Here is a 23596-nt window from a genome sequence, read left to right as displayed (position 1 = left end):
TTAGTCTTTATTCACTGTTAATGGACAGATTAATAGAACCTAATTCAATCTATTGAATTGTTTCAGTTTTTCAGGAATTGTCCAAATGGATGAAAATACACATTACAATAAAGGTACAGACACTAAAAATTATTTTTGGTTGTAAAGAGCTAGGTAATCTTGATACATTTCTAACTTTGTTTGCATTATGATTTGATTTTAGTTGAAGATGTGGTTGGAAGTCATGTGGAAGATGCAGTAACATTTTGGGCCCAGGTAAATAGTAGCCTGGTTGATTTCCTCTCCCACCCCTCCCTCCACTAACTTAGGTCCTCCCCAACAAAAAGAAAAATTAGAAACCCTCTGATGTGTATATATCATTGTTACTCTCAGCATTTAATTTTTATTAAATGTTATTTAACATAGGGCATTCTTAGAAGATGAATGATCACAGCTGGGACTTAATGCCTGAATTATGAGTAGTAGGCTCATAATAACACTGAGTTAAAATTAAGAACAGGAAGATTGTAATTGTGGTTTCAGAATTACACTCAATTTAACACCAACAGTCTAGACTGAATAAATTACCAAAGATTCTGAGGAAACTGTTGTATTTGTGAAGTTACAGCCCCATCTAGGGGTCTCTGCTAAGATTGTTTCTTAAGAGATTAAGTTTTAAAATCTCAATCATTTTTTCTGTTCGCTTAATTTTGAATTTGAGATACAGTATCTTTCTCACTATATAGTTGGAAGCACTAATGGAACATTTATAATTTTCTGTTGGCAGGCTTCAAGTCAGATAAGTTTACTCAGTTTTAAATACAAAGCAAAGCACCAAAGTACTATGTTCCATTATTTAAGAAAGTGAATCCCTCTAATATACACAATTACTCATTAATTTTTAATTTTGTGAACTACACATGTTATGAGAGGGAAGGGAATAACATTTCTCCATACTTCTACAGCATGAAATCTTTTTGTGGGGGTGGAGTGAATTAGCAATGTGGGAAATAGAAATTTACATAGAAATACAAATTTATGGTTATAAAAATCCTATTTCTATATAGAAAGGTTATAGAATAATATGGAGAACTCAAAGTTCTTAAATCTATATTTAAGAAAATGTAGAAGGATGGTTTTCGTAAAAAATTTTCCGCAAATGTACGTCTCTGTTTATGCACATATTATATAAAGGGTGCCCACATGTTCTGATTTTAGCCCTCATTGTCTCTGCATTAATGGTACCTGTGTTCCTCTCAACAGTGTCCAAGTTTGGATGATAAATGATACTTTTAAGCTTGCTATATAGGAGCAACATTTATTCGCTTAAAGAAGATTTTCTAGACCAGCACTTTCTGGTAGAAATATAATGCAAACCACATAAGTAATTTAAAATTTAGCAGACACATTAAAAAACTAAAAAGAAACAGGTGAAATCAATTTTAATAAATACATTTTATTTAATTCAGCATATCCAAAATATTTCAAAATGTAATCAACACAAATATGTTAACAAGGTGTTTTATTTTCCTTTTTTTATACTAAGTTATCAAAATCTGGTGTATATTTTAGACTAGCATGTCTTAAATCACACTGGCCACGTTTTGAGTAAGTATTGGCTATTGGTCAGTGCAGCTGTAGACTTTCATTTTTATTGACTTTTATGTGAAGCTATTGCTTGAATTTAGAGCTATGGTTTAAACCAGGAGTCAGCAAACTGTTTCTGTAAGATGTTGGATAGTAAATATTTGAAGGTTTGTGGGTTATATAGTCTCTGTTGCGACTATTCAACTCTGCAGAAGCTGCTGTGGTAGTGCAAAGGCAGCCATAGACAGTACATAACAAACAGCTGTGATCCATTAACATTTTATTTACCAAAACAAGCGGCAGAGCCCATAATTTGCCAGCCTCTGATTTCAGCCATGAAGTTGAGACCCCTTAGAAATTTAAACACATTTTAAAAAGTGAGGAAACATGTCTTAAGTGGATGAAAAGATTAAGAGTTAAAACTACCAAGGCATCCATATGAATCAAATGATTTTTTTTGAGAAGCAAATTGTTTTCACACGTATGTGCAAATCCATACTAGAGACAGGCCCTGTGTGTGCCCCTTTGATGGCTGTAATAAGAAGTTTGCTCAGACGACTAACCTGAAATCTCACATCTTAACACATGCTGAGGCCAAAAACAAGAAGAGAGATAAGACCCTTCTCAACCTCAGGAAGCATCTTCCAGGAGTATGATTGGGGATAAATACGCCTCTCCTTTGTACATTTTTTCTAGGAAAGATTTTTTAAAATGAGCGCTACACATTTAAGGGACAGATTTTGATAAGTAAAAATTAAAAGAAAACGTCAGTAAGATGACATTGCTAAGATGCTCTGTCTTGCTCTGTATTCTTATTTCAGAAACATGGTGTTTTTGTAAAATGTGGTCCCAACAAGAGGGCAATTTGTGAACTTTGCATCAAGAGAGAGTTCTTCATACAACAGTGCTAAAATTGGGACTTCTTTTCACATTCTTATAAATATGAAGCTCACCTGTTGCTTACTATTTAAAAAATTTTGTTTTCGTAGTGTACATACTGTATACTTTTTGGGGATATGCTTAGTAATGGTACGCATGATTTTCTGGAGGTTGATAACTTTACTTGCAGTAGATTTTCTTTAAAAGAATGGGAAGTTACATGCATTCTTCAGAAATATTTTCCTTTAAAGAAAAGTTATATAGGTTTTGTTTGTTATCTTGATTTTGTCTATTCCTTTATGTTAACACATTTTGTATAATTGTATCGTATAGCTGTATTGTATCAGATAGTATCAAAATTAGATGTATTTAATAGTGTTAGTCAGTTTAAACCCATTTTAGTCACTATTTTTTCCCTGAAAAATACTGCCAGATGCTGATGTTCAGTGTAATTTCTCTGCCTGTTCAGTTATAGAAGGTGATGCTCAGTTATAGAATGTATCAAACCTTTTAACACCTGATTTGTACATCCCGTGTAACAGAAAGGGCAACAATTAAATAGCAATCCTACAGAAAGATTATGGCAAGGAAAAAAAAGAAGCAAATTGTATTGGAATGGGCTGTTGAAGAAGAGTAAATAGGGATTTAGAAATATGTGGAGGCAGGTCAAGATGAAGATCTGTTCACATATATTCTCTGTTTTTCTGCCACTGTGGATTTCTGCCGTTGAAGCCACTTATGTGAGAACACTTCAGAATTTTTGGTAGGTCTAGTTTGATGGGTGGCAGCTGAAGAATCTAAATATTTGACCTCCACCTTTATTTGAAAAAAAGAGCTTCCATTTTTGCTAGTCCATATGCCTACAAAATCTAAGTATGTGGAATATTTTGATGTGTTTTGAACTCCTTTATTTAGCTAATTTCAGAGGTTTAGGTTTATTCACAAAAGCTGCTGCTTTTTTTTTTTTTTTAATCTTTTTGTGGGGGGAGGTAATTAGGTTTGCATATTTACCTTTGATGGAGGTTCTGGGGATTGAACCCAGGACCTTGTGCATGCTAAGCACACACTCTACCACTGAGCTATATACCCTCCTTCCCACAAAAAGCTGCTTCTAATGTGTCTTGGGATCAGTTTAAATTTGCTTCCCCTTTTTACTGTATATTGGTACTGATATTCATCATGATGTCCTTTGAACTGTTCTTTCAGTTTATTTTCAGTTGTCAGAGATAATCATGTTCTTTCTAACCTTATTAAATGTTTTATTGATAATTTTTAAAGAACATATATATATTTAACTGTTTATTTTGAAATAACATTAAGACTTACAGGGAAGTTGTAAAATTACTTTCTTTATATCCTTCACAAGCTTTCCTTGATGGTAGCATTTTACATAACCATAGTACAATGGTCAAAGCCAGGAAATTAATGTTAGTACAGTGCTATTAACTCTTAAAAAATTTTTCTTATTATTTTACCAGTTTTTTTCTTTCTTCCCTTCCTTCCTTTCTTCCTTTCTTTCTTCCTTTCTTCCTTTCTTTTTGTTTCTATTCCAGGATCCCACATTATATGTAGTTGTTATGTATCCTTAGTCTCCTCCAACCTTTGGTAGTTCCTTTATACTTACCTTTCATGATTTTGATATTTTTGATGAGTACTGGTCAGTTATTTTATAGAGTATCCCTCAGTTTGGATTTGTGTATGATTTCTCTTAAATGAATTGGTAGTAATACTATGGAATTGATGTCCTGAAAGTACATCATGTTGGGGATTTATGATGTTGATATATTTCATTATTGATGATGTTAACCTTGATCTGCTTGGTTAAGATGGTAACTGCTGGGTTTCTTAACTGTAAAGTTACTGTTTTTCCTTTGGTAAGTAATGTTTTAGAGGGAGATACATTGAGGCTATCTAATCTTATTTCTCTTAAACTTTTTATCCACAAATTTCATTATTTATTACTGTGGCATTTGCCTGATGATGATTTTCTATTTTCCTCATTCCTTCTACATTTCTTAATCGGAATTCCTCTGTAAGGAAGAACTGTCTTGTCTCTGCCATTTATTTATTTATTTATTCAATTATTTATATTAATATAAACCCATGGATATTTATTCCATGGGTTATAATCTAGTACTATTATTATTTATTTTGTTGTTTAAATTGTTCAAGCTTTGGCCATTAGGAGATTATTAATATTGGCCACTGTATCCTTTAAACATACATCTGTTCTTTTTTGAATATTTCTTTATTTTCTGTCACCACCAGATGTTCCAGGATCATCTTTTATTTCTCTGTCGTAGCCCTGGAATTAGCCACTCTCTGAAGAGCTCTTACTCCTTTTATTGGAGAATGGTATTTAGAAATCAAGATTTGAGTACTATGTGTGCTTATTACTAAGACATATATATACACACATGAATTCATGCTGGTAACTTCCAGTTGTAATCTAACACTGCCAGGTTTATTCTAGCCTTCCTTCTTTATTTGTAACTTATTTCCTCTCTGCTTTTATTATTTACTGTATGTTTGTTTATTTGTTCAATCCTAGGATACACCTAAAGTAGTTTCAAAATTGTTAATGCATGCTCCTCTGAGAAATTAATTTACTAACTAGAGTGCAATATTTGTACCTATACATTTGGAAATTGTTTTTACATCTGTTTCCTTTACACAACAAATATGTAAGCATACCCATATCATTTAACCAAAATACGGTAACTATTTTAAGCAATCAGAATTTGATCTGAAGTAAAATCTAGACAGTTGTTTAAAGTTACCTCTTCATATGATACTAGTAATACTTGCTATCTTAGTTTGAATTCCAAGTAATTTGAATTCTCTGGGAAGTAAAAATTTTCTATAGCTTAGTTCCATTTCTTATAAAGAACTCATTTAAATTATGAAAAAATTAACGATGTAAGAATTGATTTAATTTCTAATGCTTCAAAATCCTTTAAGTATTATGCTTAGTAGAACCCTCATTTGCATAATGCTGTCAAATAATATTTTACTGAATCTTACACCGTATCTCTTCTTCCTTCTAGAGTATCAGTAGAAATAAGGATATTATGAAGATTAGTTGTTCACTCTCTGAAGTTTGTCCTCATGCCAATTCAGTTTTTGGGACCCTTGATCCAAAGAAGGTGAGCTGTATTCTTGGGTATAATTATTCCATCTTCCCTATTAGCTTTCCTATGTCTAAGATTTTACAGTTTTTGGAATTTTTGATATATTAGAAAGAGGCAAGTTTTAAAAATTTGTATAAACTACAGTCATAATAAATTTATTCTTTCACAAATACTTATGAACTATCTGCTATATACCAGGAACTGTGTTTAAGTATTGAATATACAGTGGTAAACAAAATAGAATCCTTGCCTTTGACATTGATTCACAAAAAATTTGTAAGAGATATATTTATGGAGAATAGTTGGATGATACATACATATATTTTTAATTGATGTATAACTTACAGTAAAATGTATACCTCTTGATGAATTTTGACATTTGTATGCTTCTATGTAATTACCACCCAGATCAAGATACAGTTCTGTCACCCCAGAAATGTCCCTCAGGCCCCTTCACAGACAGTTCTTGATCAGTAGTTTTCCTAACAGAGGTAATCATTATTTTGATTTCAATCATCATAGATTGATTTGCCTGTCCTTAAATTATATAATATATACTCTTTTGTGTATGTCTGACTTTTGTTCAACATAATTTCTGAGATTTAGCCACATTATTGTGTGTATTGGTAGTTTGCTCATTGTATAAATATACCAAAATTTATCTGTTCTCCTTTGATAGGCATTTGGATTGCTTTTAGCTTTTGGCTACTGTGAATGAAACTGCTATGAAATCCTTATACAAGCCTCCTGCTGGATGCTTTAACTTACTTCTTTTGCACATATATCTAGGAGTAGAATTGCTGAGTCATAGGGTAGGCATGTTTCACTTTAGTAGGTACTGGCCAATCAGTTTAGCAAAAGTATTGAACCAGTTTTGCATCCTTACCAGCAAAGTAAGAGAATTCCAGTTCCTCCATGTCCTCACCAACTCTTTGTATTGTCAGTCTTTCTAATTTTACCCATTCTGGTGGGTGTGTAATGTTATGTTGTGATTTTTATTTTATTTTCCTGATGAGTACTGAGCTTGAGCATGCCTTTCAAGTTTTATTAGCCATTTGGATATCCTCTTTTGTGAAGTACCTATTCAGATCTTTTTCTAGTTTTTAAGGTTGTCTTGATTGATCTGTAGGAAGTTCTAGACAGTCAACCCTCCATACTCATGGGTTCCGCATTTGTGGATTCAACCAACTGCATATCAAAAACATTCCCCCCAAATTCCAGAAAGTTCCAAAAAGCAAAACTTGAAATTTGCCATATACCAACATCTATTTACATAGCATTTACATTGTATTAAAGATTACAAGTAATCTAGAGATGATTTAAAGTATATGGGAGGATGTGTGTAAGTTATATTGCAAATACTGCACCATTTTATGTAAGGGACTTGCACATCCTTGGTTTTTGATATCCAGAGGGGTTCCTGGAACCAATCTCTTAGGAATACTGAGGGACAGCTTGCATATGTTCTTTATATGTTCTGGATATGAGTCCTTTGTCTTATATGTGTACTGCCAGTGTCTTCCCCCAGTCTGTGGTTCCCTACTCCTTTCTTGACAACATTTGAAGTCTTATTTTGGTTTCCTTTTTTGGTTTGTGCTTCTGTTTCCTAGTTAAGAACTCTTTACTTACCCCAAGTCATGACTATATTCTCCAAATTTTTTTTTCCCCTTGGAGCTTTTGCCTTTTGCATTTAGGGCTATGGTTACCTTCAGTAAATTTTTGGTTGTAATGTGAAGTAGAGGTCAAATTTAATTATTTTCCATATGGATATCCAGTTATGTCAGCACCATTTATTGAAATGACAGTTCTTTCTTTGTTGAATTGTGTTGGAATCTTTGCTTTATATCAGGTGACTCTATGAGTGTTAACCATCTTTTTCAAAGGAATAAATGCCTGTAGTCTTGGATGCATCAATTTCTCTGCCAAGAATTTGCCCTTTGGACATTTAAGTACACAAAGATGTTTGTACAAAGGTACTAATTGTAGCATTACTTGTAATAGGCAAAAGTGAAGATTAACTAAATATCCTTTAATACATTATAATAAGTAGTAATAATAATGATAGCTAGCATTTGAATCTTACTCTTTTTGAGGTAGTGTTCTAAGCCCTTTGCGTGTACTAACTCATTTAATCCTCACAGCAACCCTGTGAGGCAGATGTTATAGGTTTTATAGGGTTTTTTTTTTTTTAAAGAAATTGATACACAGCTAGGGTAACTATGAAAGTCACCAGTTAGTTCATGGCAGATCAAATATTTAAACTCACAGCTCACTTTCTTAACTGTTACCATATATTGGAATAATTAATGAATTCTGGTAGATCCTTATTTTGGAATATTAAGTTATCATCTCGGGGGCTGATAACTAGGGTAAGGCAAGTGCAAAATTTAAGGAGGTACTTACACAAGCGCAGGGTTGGTACCTCAGATTGAGTGCCTCTAAATCTTGTGTCCTGGGTGCCTTGCTTGTCTTAACCTAATTCCAAGCCTGGTTATTTAAATGAGGGAGATAGAGCTCTGTATTTTGAGGAATTTGGGTGCAAAATAGTGTATTTAAAATGAGCATACTTGTGTAAATAAAAAAGCATAAATCCTTGTGTCCTGTGAAATCAGTGTAAATGTAGAATTATTTGCAGGAGGTGCATGTTAAAGACTGTTGGAAAGGAAGTCTTACTCTACCTCTTTTGATATACTTTGACTTTCTTTTAGTAATGTGCCTTTATTTAGTTTTATTTAAAAATAATTATAAAACCCCAATGGCATATATAAAAATGTGTAAAAAGAAGAAATTTAGAAGAAAAGGAGGAATGTAGCTTGGAGCTAGCCTCAGAATGGATAAAGTAATGCAATTTATGAAGTTTTTAGGTTTTTTTCTTTTTAAAACATCCTTGTAGTCTATGACTATGTTTAATAGTGTTATAAATTAAGATGTACTTGTTTTTCTTCTTTTGAATGCAAAATAAATTACTTGGTTTACAAAAAATTCACACTGTTTCCATAGAGACTTCTCATTATTGCTTAGCTGCTCTGATTATCCATGAATGGATTATACTTTGTAAATTTTCCTTAGTGATTGAATGGTTCTCTCTTTCTTACCGTGTAGCCAGGATGTGGGGTCTGAATTGTGGAGTAGTGGGAGGAAATTGGGACCAGGCCCATTGGGGGTGAATATATAGTTTTGACTATACTCTCAAGACAAATAAACCTGTTTGGGAATGCTTTGTATTTTTGATGGTTGTTGTGATTATTCATACTGACAGAGCCAAGAACTTTAGATTCCTCAGTTTGGTCGGGTCCCAGCTCTGTTCCTGGATACACTTATCGCCACTTCTACCTACACTGTGTTACAGTGATATACCATTTCTGTCACCTGCCTTATATTGAATTGTTAATTATATTGGTGTTATTATTACAGAGTCTTAACTAAAGATAATGTGACCCTTTGCAAAGTTTGAAATTAGATAGGACTGTTGATTATCAGCTATTTTTGCTACTAAACCTGTTTTCTTGCTGAAAAATGAAGACATGGTTGGGAGAGAGTACCACGCCATTTTGTGCTCTCTCTTGCACTCCAGTTGTTGAATGTTAGCGGAGGGAGCCAGAGTTAAGTGCTAATTGAACACTCTTGTCCTTTGTAGCATTTGCTTTGTTAGATATCCATTTGTATGTCTAAATTGATTTGTACTTTGTTGCTGTGGGGAGTTAAGGATTTTTAGGTTTCACCGTGTGTATTCCTTTTGCTTTAAAATCTATGAATTTGTCCTAGTTCAGAATGATATACTTAAAGTTAATTTTATACTCCATCACTTAAAGCCATGATCCTTAACCTTTGTTCTGTTATGACCTCTAAAGTGTTTTTTTTCTTTAATGGGTTTCCTCCCCATGAGATTTTTAACACCACAGATAAACTGTATATCTGTTTATGTTGTCAGGTATGGTTGAACTTTGGAGGGCTATAAACCCTATAATATCTAAGTTTAATATCTAAGTAATATCTAAATTTGTAATATCTTGTAATATTGTAATATCTGAGTTTCTCCTCCGTACTCCCAAGAACCAGTTTTCATTCCCTTGGGGGTAATATTCCCCCCATTGAGAATGTGTGATTTAAAATGGTTATCAACTTGGGGTGACTTTGTATCCTGTGCTCCTATCCCCAAGAGACATTTGGCAATGTCTGGAAACATTTTTGATTGTCACAACTGGAGTGAGTGCTATTGGCCTTTTGTAGTTAGAGGCTAGAGGGGATATCCCCAAACATCCTATAATGTATAGGAAAGAGGACAGCCCTTATCCCCCCACCAAAAAATTAGCCTGTCTCAGATGTCAGTAGTGCTGAGGTTGAGACACAGACTTAAAGTAAGTAAATTTTTCTCTTTGTTCTTTTATTGAATGTTTATTTATTTATTCACTTGTATTTATAATAACGCTGAAATCCTTATATATAAAGTAAAAAGTATAAAAGTCTTTCTTGGCTAATAGGACATAGGGATCCCACCATGTTTGAGAATTAGACTTAAGTGGCATTTACTTGGCATGTTTATGTTTTAAGAACAATTAATTGTACAGTTATGTCATCAGACATTAAAACAGCATGATTTTAAGTCTTTGTTGCTTCTGCCTTTTTTTTTTTTGAATTTTCTGTTTTTACATCTTTCCACTTCTCTCTTTTTCTTTCTTTCTTTCTTTTTTTTTATTTTGGAAGGGCAGAATAGCATAATGGACTCTGAAGTCAGTTGTCTGAATCCTGTTTCTGCTGCTTACTAGCTTATGACTAGCACATAAAGGTGAAAACAAAGTACCTGCCTCATAGGGTTGTTGTGAGAATAAAATAAATTATTATATATAAAGTGCTTATTGATGTATAGCAAATGCTTAATAAATGCTAGCCATTATTGTGATCTACAAAGTATGCTTTGACTCATTAAGATGCCAAATAATTTTACTTTCTTTTTCTCTTTGTAGATTTATGGTGGATTATTTTCTGAAGATAAATGTTGGTACAGATGCAAAGTACTGAAAATCATCAGTGATGTAAAGGCAGGAACAAGTGTTCAGTTTTCTTGCTCTGAGGAATATTTATCCTGGTTCCAAACTTTGATACTTATTTTAGCCCTTCATTGCTTATTCATAGTAGTAATAAAATCTGATGGAATGAACTTATAGATTGATTAAAACATACATTTTGTTCCCCTAAAGAACACAAAAGAACTGAATTGCTTAAAAAATCCAGGTCAGACTCAGGAATATTCTTCTGACTTTAAGTTGTCATATAGTCATTCCAGATTGTCCAAGACTAGATTATATAATTTATGGATTATTTTTGGTGGCCAATTGGTTCTTGGTACCTCAATTCTTAACAATTATGTTTGGTTCTTGCTAAGTAATTCAAAAGTTCATTCTATTAAGATTGAGTAGGAAAAGAACATTTGATGAAGTTATCTTTTACTTAGTTGATGTGTATATTGTTAATAATTGGTTTGCCACTTTCTCCTGTCTTGGTTAAACGTGATGAATTTTTTTTTTTTTGTGTTTGGCTATTTTATTTTTTACATTGTGAACTTGTAGGAGATTTTTAAGGAAATTTGTGGAGTTAGGTTTCTGAATAGCTGTTTTGGTGGCAATTGCACATTGCAGGATGTACAAAAGCATCTCTCTAGGATTTCCTTTACTGTATTTTTCTATGTCTATTTTATTGGATTTAAAATATTTCATAATATATATATTTTGTAAATATTCTTCTTGGTGTAATGAGATAAGATGAAACACTTTATATAGATACAGAACTGGAGGTAAGGGTGAATTTGATTCATTTCTGAAGGTCTATTTAATAAATGGAGTGGGTTTAATTTTTATCAGAGGAGATTTCATAACTTTGCCTTTCTTTTCAGATTTTATTGTCTCCAACTTGAATTTAAGAATGTTGATTGATTTTTTTTGACATTTGAGATAGGAGGATCATAGCTTCATAGATTTATGTTTGTTTAGATACTATTGTTAAAAGAATAAAAATGAGAAATGGTACTGTTCATAGTACTATTTGGTCCTAGTTGAACTAGAAATCCCTGGGATCGCATAGACTATAGATTTTCTTCATTTTGAAGATATTACTGGACCTCTCATTCCTGAATACATTTTGTCAGTTTCAGGTAAAATGCTATCATGATTTACAGGGAATTAACAGAGAGCAAATGGGCAGTTTCTTTGGAGATTTAATTCTGTATTAGTATTTCTCTCATTCTGTATTAGTTTTCCTAGTACAGTTCTGTATTAGTATTTCTCTCATTTTTTTTCCCCAGTGTCTAGTGAGATATATTGATTATGGCAATACTGAAATTCTGAAGCGATCTGATATAGTTGAGATTCCCTTGGATCTGCAATTTTCTAGTGTTGCCAAAAAGTATAGACTTTGGGGACTACAGATTCCTTCTGGCCAAGAAGTTACCCAGTTTGATCAGGCAAGACCCTTATTTTTAATATTTTTGTTAATGAAAGTAAAACTATATGCTTGAAATAAAACTTAAGAGTGGTTAAAATCCATTAATTTTCTTTAATATAAAAGCTTGTATAAATTCATGAAAAATATGAAATTATAGACTATTCAAAAGCAGTTATGTAATATATTTGTGCTCATCTTTGCTAGGTAAACATTCTTGATCAGATAAGATTGTTATATATGCGTATATATGCACTTATATAGTAAGTGGTTTCTTCTGATGTGAAAGCTTGAGAGGATAGTCTCTTTCATGATGGAGAAAATGATGAATATAATTACTCTGTTGTCTTTTGCTTTTGAGAATGTATTTACTAAAAAAAGTGATCTTTAACCTAGCTCTGGCCATAAATATCACAGATTTTAAATTAGTGCAGTTGTAGATAATTAGATTTGATCATTTTGGCAGAGGCTCATGCTATTTAATGTCATAATTGACAGTGATGTTCTGCTAATCTAGATTTCAGTTTGTAATAATTTCCGTGAATTTTGGGTTAACAACCTAATTCTGAAAGACATCTGATAATTTCAGGGGTAGTCTTACAGGAACCCTGCCTCCTTTTAAAATCTGTGCAATAATGGTGTTCTTTTGGTATCTCATACTGCTGTTGAGGAAATATTACATTGCAAAATAATCACACTTGTATTTTATTTACCAGCTCAGATAACTTAAATGAAAATGATTTAATCAGCACTAGAAGGAACAGTAAAATTTGAAAACCTTCTCTTTGCCTCTTTTTTTGTTTGTTTTTAGAATCTTCTAGGTTGTTGGGTGTAGTTTTATCTGCACTATAGTTACTTACAAAAAAAGTTTCTTAGAACTCTGTCTCATAAACAGAGTAAAGCATAGAAATTATTGTAAAAATAAACCCTAAAATTTTGGTTTAAAATCTAAAATTTATTACTTTTTTCTTTACTATAAATGTTTTGACCAATGTAGAGGCTTGTTTTGACTTTCTTGCATGCCTAGAACTGTAGAATCTTAACATTTATAAACCTTAGAATTCACCTGCTCTCACCTTACTGTTTTACAAATAAAGAAGTTGAGTTTACAACAGTTAAATGACTTAAAGTCATAAAGCTCAAGTCCATTGCTCTTCTCATAGTAAGATGATATAAAATTTATGTTGATTGAAACAAACATGAATCAAGGGAAAAAGGTGTTTTTAAAAAAGTTAGTTTTGGAACAGAAGAAGGAAACTTCTGTTATTGAGAATGTTTTATATGCTTCATAGATTCTTAATAGGTGGTGCTATTTGTATTTGCATGCTTATGTCCAGTAAAAAGACTATTGATTAGAGTTGAACTAATTAGCAAACTGAATGTTTTCTGGAAAAAATAGTTATTCTTGAATGTCTCTGATTAGAAAGTCCATGTTTAGCCATTAATTCTCAAATCAAGACTCAAATGTAATTGCCTATAGGAAGTCTTTGTTAATACCCACCATTCATTCTGCTGTAGCTGTTTTGGTCAGTGTGTAAGGCATGTAGAGTTATAATTTTTTCCTCCCCTCATAAGGTGGTGAGTTTGGTGGAGATAAGATTTTCTTGGTAGAGAAAAGATTTTATTCATTTCTCTATGCCTAATCTCCCTGTTTCTGCCTGTTAGGTGTAGATGAGCATCCAGTTTATCTAGTATTTGAACGAATTAATGGATAGATAGGGATTCAGTTTAAAAAAAAAAAAAAAAGAGCCGCTTCCAGAGGGTGTCCTGGGCACTGAAATACCTTCAACACATTTTTAAACGAACACTTTCACACCCATGCTATATAGCACAGTTGAAATTGATACTCAAAATGGTGGTTACAAATTGCTGAAGATCAAAGGAGATTAAATTATGTCCTAAATGCCTTTTTTACTTTGAAAATTTGTATGTAGAATCAGGGAATGAAAGCTAGAGATTGAAATATAGATTTAACAGTTTAAAGGTCTTTTAACATGTCTTCTGATATATCCAGACAAGATTAGGTAGACTAAGAAAGCAAGTAATGAATAAAGCTGAATAAAGCTTCAGAATAAAGCTTACCAATTTGGAAAACAAAATGAAATACATCTTAGAAAAGTGACATCTTTTTTTAATGATTGAAAGCTCTATTTTCTAAACCAATGACTAGATTTACTTAAAAGGTATATTTTATACCTTTTAAATAGCTAAATATGCTTAAAAATACATATCTAGGTCTATCTCTAGCACACAGATTTAATAGCAACTATAACACTTTTCATTGTAAAGATTAAATATTAAGGCATTAAAAAAGCATATATGGGCTATATATTAATGATAAACTATAATATTAAAATACCCACATGTCATCTACTCTGTCTTTTTTTGTTAGAGTTTAGGAGAACTCAGATTTTATTCCAAATTTAGGGTTCTGTCTTTGTTGTTATATATGATTCAGGGAGAATGTGATTGAACAATTTTGTACTAGTTGTGATTGGTGATCATAACTTAAAAAGAATTTGACTTCAGAGAAAAGTCTAGAAATCAGATTTGTGCGTAAAAACTTTTATGTAAGGAGTGGTATACCTTTAGAATATTCATCTTTGGGTGATTGAAACTTTTGTAAAAAGAAGATTATTTCCAGTTAAATTCATGTTGCCCCAGGACAGAGTTTCTTGAAATGTTAAGAATTCCACACATTGCAGCAATAATTTTCAGACACTGTCACTTCCATTAAGATTGATTAGGGGTGGAAGTTGTACTTGAATTTTAGGTAGACTTTCAACATTAAGGATGAAATTCAGGGTTTTTGTATGAAAGAAGTTAACTAAAAATTACATTCTGATTGGTCAAAATCTTAATCTGATGTATTTCAGTGAATTAGATTTTGAGTTTATTAGCTTTGCCTGCTTGATTTCATTTGTTGGTGATGCCTTCAGGACCATCTTTGCTTTCTATATTGGTGTTCTTGATGAATTCAAGTCTCTCAATATGTATGTATTTTTAATTTTTATGATTTGAAAAATTTATTAAACCTTTGTTTTTGGTAACGTGAAATTGTCATTTTGGCTTGTGGATTAAAAAAAATATTTTTTCTTTTGGGTAGTGATGGTTGGCTATCCTTGAGACTATATAGTTTGCCCTTTCAGATGCATCTTTCTAGGCCCAGGGGTTCTTAACCTGAACTTAAGACGTGTCACGGTGAAATAATTTTGTCTGTAGTTCTGTGTGTTTTATTTTATGCATTTAAAAACACTTTTCCAAGAGTTCCAGAGGGTTCATCAGACTGATAAAGGAGCTCTTGACATAGAAAAAGTTAAGAACTCCTACATAGGTTTCACTTCTACCTGCTATACTACTATGTAGGTAAAAACTAACTATTGATAGTTTCTCCCTATAAATATTATTTAGTTTCCTAGACCTTGAAAAATATTTTTCTCTCTCTCTTTTTTTAATTTAAAGGTGGCCAGCTTTTATTTTCTGGTTTTTAATGTGTTCTTTATGCTCTTGTTGTCTGGATTATCATTAGTATGATTTCCTATTTGGTTTGCTTTATTTGCATAAACTATATTGTTTTTCGAATTTATCTAGTGGGAATATAGCTAAAAATAAAGCTCCTCCCTGTAAGAGAGATATGGCCCATAAGATTAATTACATCAGGTCCCTATTCCAAGGAACCAGTAAATTTCCCTTTTAAATAAATCTAGTTATTGATGTAGAAAATAGACCCAGTAAATTTGAGAAGTACCCATTTCTGTTTCAGATTTATGCTTTATATATTCTGAGAAATGATTCATTTCCTTTCCAGTGCTGGGTGAAAATTAAGTAAGGAACTTACAGAAATTTGAGAAGAGAAGAATTATCAAACTAGATCACATGAAAGTAATTTGAGGAATTTAAATTTCTAGAGGTGTAGGCAAGTTCTTATTAAAATTATATCTCAAGATACCTTCCAATTACAAATATGTTTTAGGTGTATCTTTGATCAGTGCTGTGGATGGATAATCAATAATTAAAAGTTATCTAATTACTAATGGCTTCTCCTATGCCACTTGTACAAGCATTGCTCCCTTAAACAAAATTCTGTTTAAGAGGGTTTTGAATTTAGGAATTTCTAACATCTCATATTTCATAATTTTAATTTGCTGATTTTTAAAAAATTTATAGATGTTTTATGCTTTGAATTTGTTTTTTGCTCCTGCTCTTATCTTTAAAATGAAGAGTACCTGGTTCTGTCTCAAAATGATTTCTAAAGTTTTATTGAATTTGAGCACCTTTTCTAGATAGCAGAATTCATTTTTATGTACTGTAGCTCCTCAAGACACCTTTATATTTAGTTAGTTGGGGCCAAAATGGTCAGCACAATCTTCTTGGTTTAAAATAATTTTTCTAGGGTATGTAATTGTACATGTTTTAGAATTTATAAATATGGCCCCTATACAGGTATTAGCTGTACTTCTGGAAAGGATTTTAGCAAGTATGTAATTGGAATGTAGTCCTACACATGCAGAAGTATGTTTGCATTTAGCCAACAACAAGGTAAGACCACTTTTATTGAGATTTTAGAATGAAGAAGTATGATTGTTGAAAGAACTGGGGAGAAATAAAATGAGTGAAGAGGAACATGTTGGTGTGGCTGGTTTATGTCTTCATTTTTCCTGTCTTTCTTAGGGCAGAACCTTTTTGGGGAGCTTGATTTTTGAAAAGGAGATAAAAATGAGAATTAAAGCAACTTATCAAGATGGAACAGTTATTGCTCAGGCTGAGTATGGCAGTGTGGATATAGGGGAAGAGGTGGCTAAGAAAGGATTTGCAGAAAAATGCAAACTCACTTCCAGTACTAACATCTCTGAGGAAAAAAAATCAGATCCTGGTCCACTTGTCCTCAGGAACCTCAAAAGTCCCATTCCCTTGTGGGGACATAGATCAAACCAGTCAGCCTTCAGCAGGCCAAAGGGACGCTTAAGTGGGAAGTTGGCTCTTGACTTGAAGAATGAAAATGTTACAGGAAATCATATGACATTTCCAAAGTAAGACTGGTGGGATTTTTAGTCTTACTTTATTTCTTATTTATGGTAGAAGCCCTTGTCATAGTAGAAATCAGGGCTGATGTTTTTGAGTCCTCCAACTATGTCATTAATTTTAAGGGATGATAGTGATTATTTCTATTTTTCTTTAACATGTATTCCTCTCTGCTTTAGCAGAAATCTTTTAATTAAAAGCCATTTTGAAAGAAGACTCATTCCTGAATTGTTTAAAATTCACATACAAACTCTTCATTTCAACTCTTTAGAATACATTTATCAAGAATAAAAATCTACTCCTAAATCTAAATTATTCAGGCAGAACCAGAATTTCAGATAAGCGTTGAAGTTTTTTTCCATGGCTTTAAGAATATTTTAATGAGTTTTAGGGAATTACATTTCCTTTTTAACGAAAGAGAGGCTCTTTTTTCTTCCTGTGAAAACTTATTGTGATGAAATTTGATTATTACAAAAGGTGTTCACTTTTTAGGTAATTTCAAATAACAGACTTGAATCAGAAAGCCACGTTTGATGTTTAAAAGTACCAAATCATTCACATACTACTGTATTATCATCATCCAGGCCATGATGCCATGTCTTGGATGATATAGCTATTTGTTGGGGTCTTATCAGTGCTTTAGGAACTAAGCTGTGTCATATGGTGGTGGGGAGGAGGGATTGGAAGAAACTGATACTGAAGTGCTTTTTGCTGTATTTGCTGGAGTTATATTGCTATGAGGATATTGGAATATGGTTTCTTTGAGATTTGGGGGCATTGTTTTTGAAGTATGACTTCAGTTATAAAATCTAGTTTGCATTAAAATATTTTAAAAAATATTTTAAAATATTGAACTAGGTAAAGGTTTTAGATTAGTTTTCAAAATTAACTTTAAAATACATTATAGTATAAAAACCCCAAGATAATTTTGGATTTTGATCTCTGTCTTCCTTACATAGTTTGGTTTTTAAAATGAGTGAATTTGTTTTTGATAGGGAAAACTTGGCTGTTGGTGACTTTAATTTAGGGTCTAATGTCAGCCTGGCAAAAATTAAGCAGGACCAGAAATTGATTGAAGAAAATGAAAAGCTTAAAACAGAGAAAGAGGTTCTTCTTGAAAGGTATATGGCATTGGAATTGAAAGTAGAACAGACTGCCCAGGAGCTACAGGTATGATACGTTCAATGGCTTAAGGTAAAGAATGACCAACTAGGAAATCTGTACATTCGCTTGCTCTTGTTTGTTTAAGTTTCTGTCTCCTTTCCTTTCCTTCCCTTCCTCTCCCCACTCTTCATTCTCTCCTTCTTTCTTTATATTTATTTATAGGTGAAATTTTTTCTTACACTACAAACTAACCATCTTTGAAGTTCATTGGATGTTTGTGAGTAATAATTTCACAGTTGGATTTCCTTTTATGTTCTTTAAAAAACTTTTAACTGTGGAAAATTTTAAACCTTTTTAAAAGAGAGATTCCTACATATTCATCACCCAGTTTTCACAATTATTAAATATATGGGCTATCTTTATTTTAAATCTGTATCTCCTGAGTCATTTTAAAACAAATCCCATTCATAATATTTTACTGTATATACTTTAGTATGTATCTCTAATAGAAAAGAACTTCAAAAAAAGACATAACCATAATGCTGTTATACCTAATAATTAATAATTCCTTAATATCATTTAATATACAGTCAATATTCAGATTTCCCATATTATTTCATGAATGTCCTTTTTGGGTTGGTTTCTTGGAATCAGAATCCCAGTTAGGCCCATACATAAATTGCTTAACTTGCATCTTGTGTTGCTTAACAGGCTCCTTTATCTCCATGTATTTCCTTTTATGGTAGTTAGATCTCAAGGTTTGCTCAGATTCAGGGCATTTTTTTTCCCCTCAAGAATACTGTGTGGTTTTCAAGTATGTCGTTTTTTCTGACACCAAATATGTTATCCTAGCACTACTTCTTCAGTTCTCTAACACCAACTGGATGCCTTACAATTAATTTTTGACACTAAATACTGGGAGTTATTGCAGACTCCACAAATTAGGGACTTAGTCTCATAGGACTTGACCCACCTCAGACACCAGCCACAATCAGGTGCCAGGCTACCCTACTTCTGCCTGGCTGACTATAAAATTGAGGGTTCCTATGACCCACCCCTATCCTCTGCCCTCAATTCAGAAATTCACTGAAACAGCTCACAGAACTCAGGAAAGTACTATACTTACTATGGTTAGTGTTTTATTATAAAGGATATAATTCAGGGACAGTCAAGTAAAATCCCCCCCATAGAGGAAGTTATGATGGGGATGGAGGTGGGGAAAGGGATAGGGAGGTCTCTTGGCCTGCCACTCTCCCAGTACATGAATTTATTCACCAGTCTGGAAGCTCTCCCAAACCGCATCATTCTGAGTTTTTTTAAAATCAAGGTTTCATTCCATCGGCCTGGTTAAGTCATTGACCATTGAAAATTAAACTCAATCTCAGTCTCCAATCTTTAAATTCATATGTGACATTCTTTGGGGATAATAAATCCATAATCTTGGGTTCTATCCATTATAACTGATCCTTTAGCCAGGGACATACTGGTAAGGGCACTTCAGGGATAAGGTCTCTTCCTCTTAGAAAACAGTCTTTTTTTTGTTTTTGTTTTTGTTTTGTTTTGAGATTTAATTGACAAGGAAATTAGACTAGTCACCTGCCTTTTTTTTTTTTTTTTCTATATGGGTGTCCTGGTCCCCTTGTATGAAGAGAATAGATGGATTCAGGCCATCTACTTTACCTGTCCAAGATGTAAAGCATATCCTTCAACCCCAGAAAGTTCCTTGGTGCTTCTTTCCAGCCTGTCCTCTCTCTCCCTCTCCCCACCTAGGGAATCCACTATTCTCATTTATGTAACCATAATTTTGTTTTCCTGGTCCTGTACTTCATATAAATGGAATAATACTCTAATTTATATTGTGTTTTGTTTAGCTTCATTCACTTAAAGCATGTTCATCTTGTTTGTTCATTTTTATTGCCAAGTGGTATTCCATTCTCTATCAGTATACCAGTTTATTTACTCATTCTCCTGTTCATGGGCATTGAGATTGTTTCCATTGTTTGGCCCTTATGAATAAAGCCACTGTGAATATTCTTGTACAAGTCTTTCTGTGAATACATGGATTCATGTATCATGGATTATAGAGATTCTTTCCTCAGCTATATCTAGTATCCTGATCAGAAGCATTTTTCATTTCTGTCTACAGTGTTTTTGATCTCTGGCATTTCTTTTTGTTTGTTTCTTAGAATTTCTTTCTCTGCTTACATTGCCTGTATGTTCTTGCATGCTGTCTGCTTTACTTATTAGACCCCTTAGCATATTTATCATATGTTTTAAATTTCTGGTCTGATAGTCCTAGCATTCCTGCCATATCTGAATCTGATGTTTGCTTTGTCTCTTCCAACTGTGTTTTTTGTCTTTTAACATGTCTTATAATTTTCCTTGATAGCTGGGCATGATGTACTGGGTAAAAGGAACTGCTATAAATAGGACTTTAATAATGTGATTAGGTGTGGGGAAAGGAGAAGTGTCTTATAGTCCTGAAAGACTAAGAAAGGTCACAGTCTTTTAGTAAACCTATGCCTTTAGACTGAATTTCACACATGCCTTTCATTTTCCCCCACTCCCTTTAGAAAGGACAGAATGGCAAAAGTGGGCTGGATTTCGATTTTTCCTTTCCCTCAAGTTAGTTAGGCAGGGATAAAACTCTAGCAGGTTAGGCTCTGTTTAGTTTCCCCTGAGGGCAGATCTTGTTAAGTATAGAATGTTCTGGCATATTTCAGAATGGTTCCTCTTTGCTACCCCTGCTGGAAGCTTGAGGGGATTTTTCTTTTATATTTACTGTGAAGACCTGGTAGAGATCCAGGAGGATAAAACTCAGAAATGTGGGGGCATCCTGATGATGGGGTCCCCTTGGAGTTTTTAACTTTCAGTGTTGTTCACACTGAACCTTTACCAATCTGTCAATTACAGTTGTGGTTCTCTTACTCCAGACCAGTTCCCTGATAGTATGGGGGTTGCTGCTTCAGTAAGTTATGATTTGCCTTTATTTGCCTGTTTTGTCTCTCCAAAAGATCTAAGAAGAGTTGTTGATTTTTCAGTTTGTTTAACTTTTTACTTATCGTTAGGATGAACTGACTGGTGACTTTTCTTCTTAACATAACTGGGCTGGAAACTGGAAGTTCTTAATGTTTTCAAAGAACTGTTTTTTGGTTCTGTTGATTTTTTTTCTTTATTGTTTGTCTATTTTCTACTTTATTGATTCCTTTACTTATTGTTATATTTCCTTCTTTAAAGTTTAATTAGTTCTTCTAGCTCCTTTAGATGGAAATTCATATCATTGTTTTATTTATGTTTTTATTCATATCATTGTTTTTATTCTTTATTCTTTTATCGTTTAAAGATAAATCCCTTTCAGCACCACTTTATTTGTAGTCCACAAATTTTGATATGTTGTTTTTATTATTCAATCAAACATTTAAAAAAATTCCCTTGTGATTTTTTTTTTTAAATCATGAGCTGTTTAGAAGTGTGTTGCCTAATTTCCACATATTTGGAGATTTTCCCCCCAGTATATTTTTGTTACTGATATTTAATTTTCTTGTTATCAGAGAGCATACTCAGTATGGTTTCAGTCCTTTTACATTTACTTATATTTGTTTTATTACCCAGCATTTTGTTTAGTCTTTGGAAATGTTCCATGTACTTTTAAAAATTATGTGTATACTACAGTTGTTGAGTGGAATGCTTTATAAGTGTTAGGTCAAACTAGTTGATAGTGTTCAAGACTTTAGTATTGTGACTGATTTTCTGTTTACTTGTTCTGTCAGTTATGGAGGGAAGAGTGTTAAAATCTCCAAATGTTATTGTGCTTTTGTCTGTTTCTTCCTTTTATTCTGTCAGGTTTTACTTTGTGATTTTGAAGCTTTGTTACTAGGTGCATACACATTTAGAATTGTGTCTTCTTGATGAATTGACTCATTTGTCTTTATGAAATATCCCTGTTTGTTGCTGAGAATGCTGCCTGTACTGAAGTCCACATTGCCTGATATTAATATAGCAATGTTTGCCTGGTATATATTTTTCATCCTTCAGTTTTTATCTGTCTTTATGTATCTAATAAGTGTTTCTTATAAGCAGCATATAGTTGAGTCGAAGCTTTTTCATCCAGATTGATAATCTTTCAGTATCTTTTAATTGGAGTGTTTAGCTAATTTTCAGTTAAAATAATTATTGATGTGGTTGGATTCAAGTTTGCCATCTTTTCTGTTTGTCTTATTCTTGTCTTAAAAACCGTGCTAATTTTTGTCATCTGATTTCCAGCTTTTTTTTTTTTAACAAGTGGATTAATAAGTTCAAGATATTTGAGAAAAAATATAAGCTGACAGTTCTTTTAGATTTTTTTTTTAGTTCTTTTAGATTTGAATGATTCTTTTCCTTAGTATTTTGTAGTTCTCATCCACATGTAATCCATTAGCAATTTGTATTAAAAATTTGCTTTTATGGAGACTTTGCAGAGCATTAAACACATTTTCAAAGATTCAGTGATTTGTTTTCCTACTTCTGTTTCTTAGATTTATATAACTTTTGGAGTAATTATCATAGCAATGACAGTGGATAGAAATAGATTTAAGAACAAACATAACTGCTGCTTCATGGTTGTCCTACTCAGCAAATGGGAGCAGAAGGCCATGAGGATTCCCAACTGTAACTTACTGATAGCTAATACACTTACTATTAGTAAGAATACATTAGCTCTGTCTTTTTATTTAACTGAAGGATTGGAGAGAATGTGAACACTGGAGAGCATGTTGTTTAAATGTTGAGTAAATGTTCTGTGTTTAACTATGTAATACCCAATTTGTAGTACAATTGGAATAAAATTAATACGTCTTTATCTATCTTACTGCTCTATATACTGTTTTGGATAATTATACTAGACATATCTTGAGGTACCACTCAGAATCAGAGAGTTTAATGTAGCTTGGGTCAAGGAAATGATGTTTTAGATTCTTTCATAATGCAGAATGACATCAGACTTTATCAGAAAACAAATTCTCATTGATAATTATTTGGTTTCTGAGGGAATCTTCTATTTGTCTTTTTAAAATCTAAGAATTAAGACGTATAATATATGTAATTTTATTTTTATTTGGCTTCTTATTAGGATGAACTATAAGAGTGTCTAATCTGTGTGAAGGCATAAGACTGGAATAGATGACCTTTTTCAGACCCCATCTAATAGGGAAATCAGTGTTTGTCATCCTGTGGCCTATTATTTTTTTACCTCTAAAATTTTAATTATGCCTAAAAATCATTTAAATAACAGTAGAAATTTAGTTTCCTATTTGGGTCTAAGATGTATTTGTTCTTTGTTTCAGCAAGAGAAAGCAACTATGATGGATTTGACTAAACATTTAGAGAGCACTCTGAAGACTCATGTAGGTACCAGAATGAAAAATCTGGCAGCTAAGGTTGAACTATTGAAAGAAATTAGGTAGGTAACAGCATATTTTTGA

General features: G+C 32.7%; 1 protein-coding gene across 1 annotated transcript in view; it reads left to right on the top strand.

The window, feature by feature from the left end:
* Positions 1-48: 48 nt before the first annotated feature.
* STK31 (serine/threonine kinase 31) overlaps positions 49-23596 on the top strand; it is a 63205-nt gene continuing 39657 nt past the window's right edge. The window contains 8 exon segments of the mRNA XM_031455055.2: positions 49-113; positions 203-255; positions 5493-5591; positions 10541-10615; positions 11875-12033; positions 16683-17041; positions 18029-18203; positions 23459-23574. Of these exon segments, the coding sequence (XP_031310915.2) occupies positions 86-113; positions 203-255; positions 5493-5591; positions 10541-10615; positions 11875-12033; positions 16683-17041; positions 18029-18203; positions 23459-23574 (1064 nt within the window). The 5' untranslated portion in view covers positions 49-85.

The sequence above is a fragment of the Camelus dromedarius genome, chromosome 7 (assembly GCF_036321535.1).
Source record: "Camelus dromedarius isolate mCamDro1 chromosome 7, mCamDro1.pat, whole genome shotgun sequence".
In the NCBI taxonomy this organism is placed as follows: Eukaryota; Metazoa; Chordata; class Mammalia; order Artiodactyla; family Camelidae; genus Camelus; species Camelus dromedarius.
Note: the sequence above shows the minus strand (reverse complement) of the source record. Positions and strands in the feature narration are given on the sequence as shown.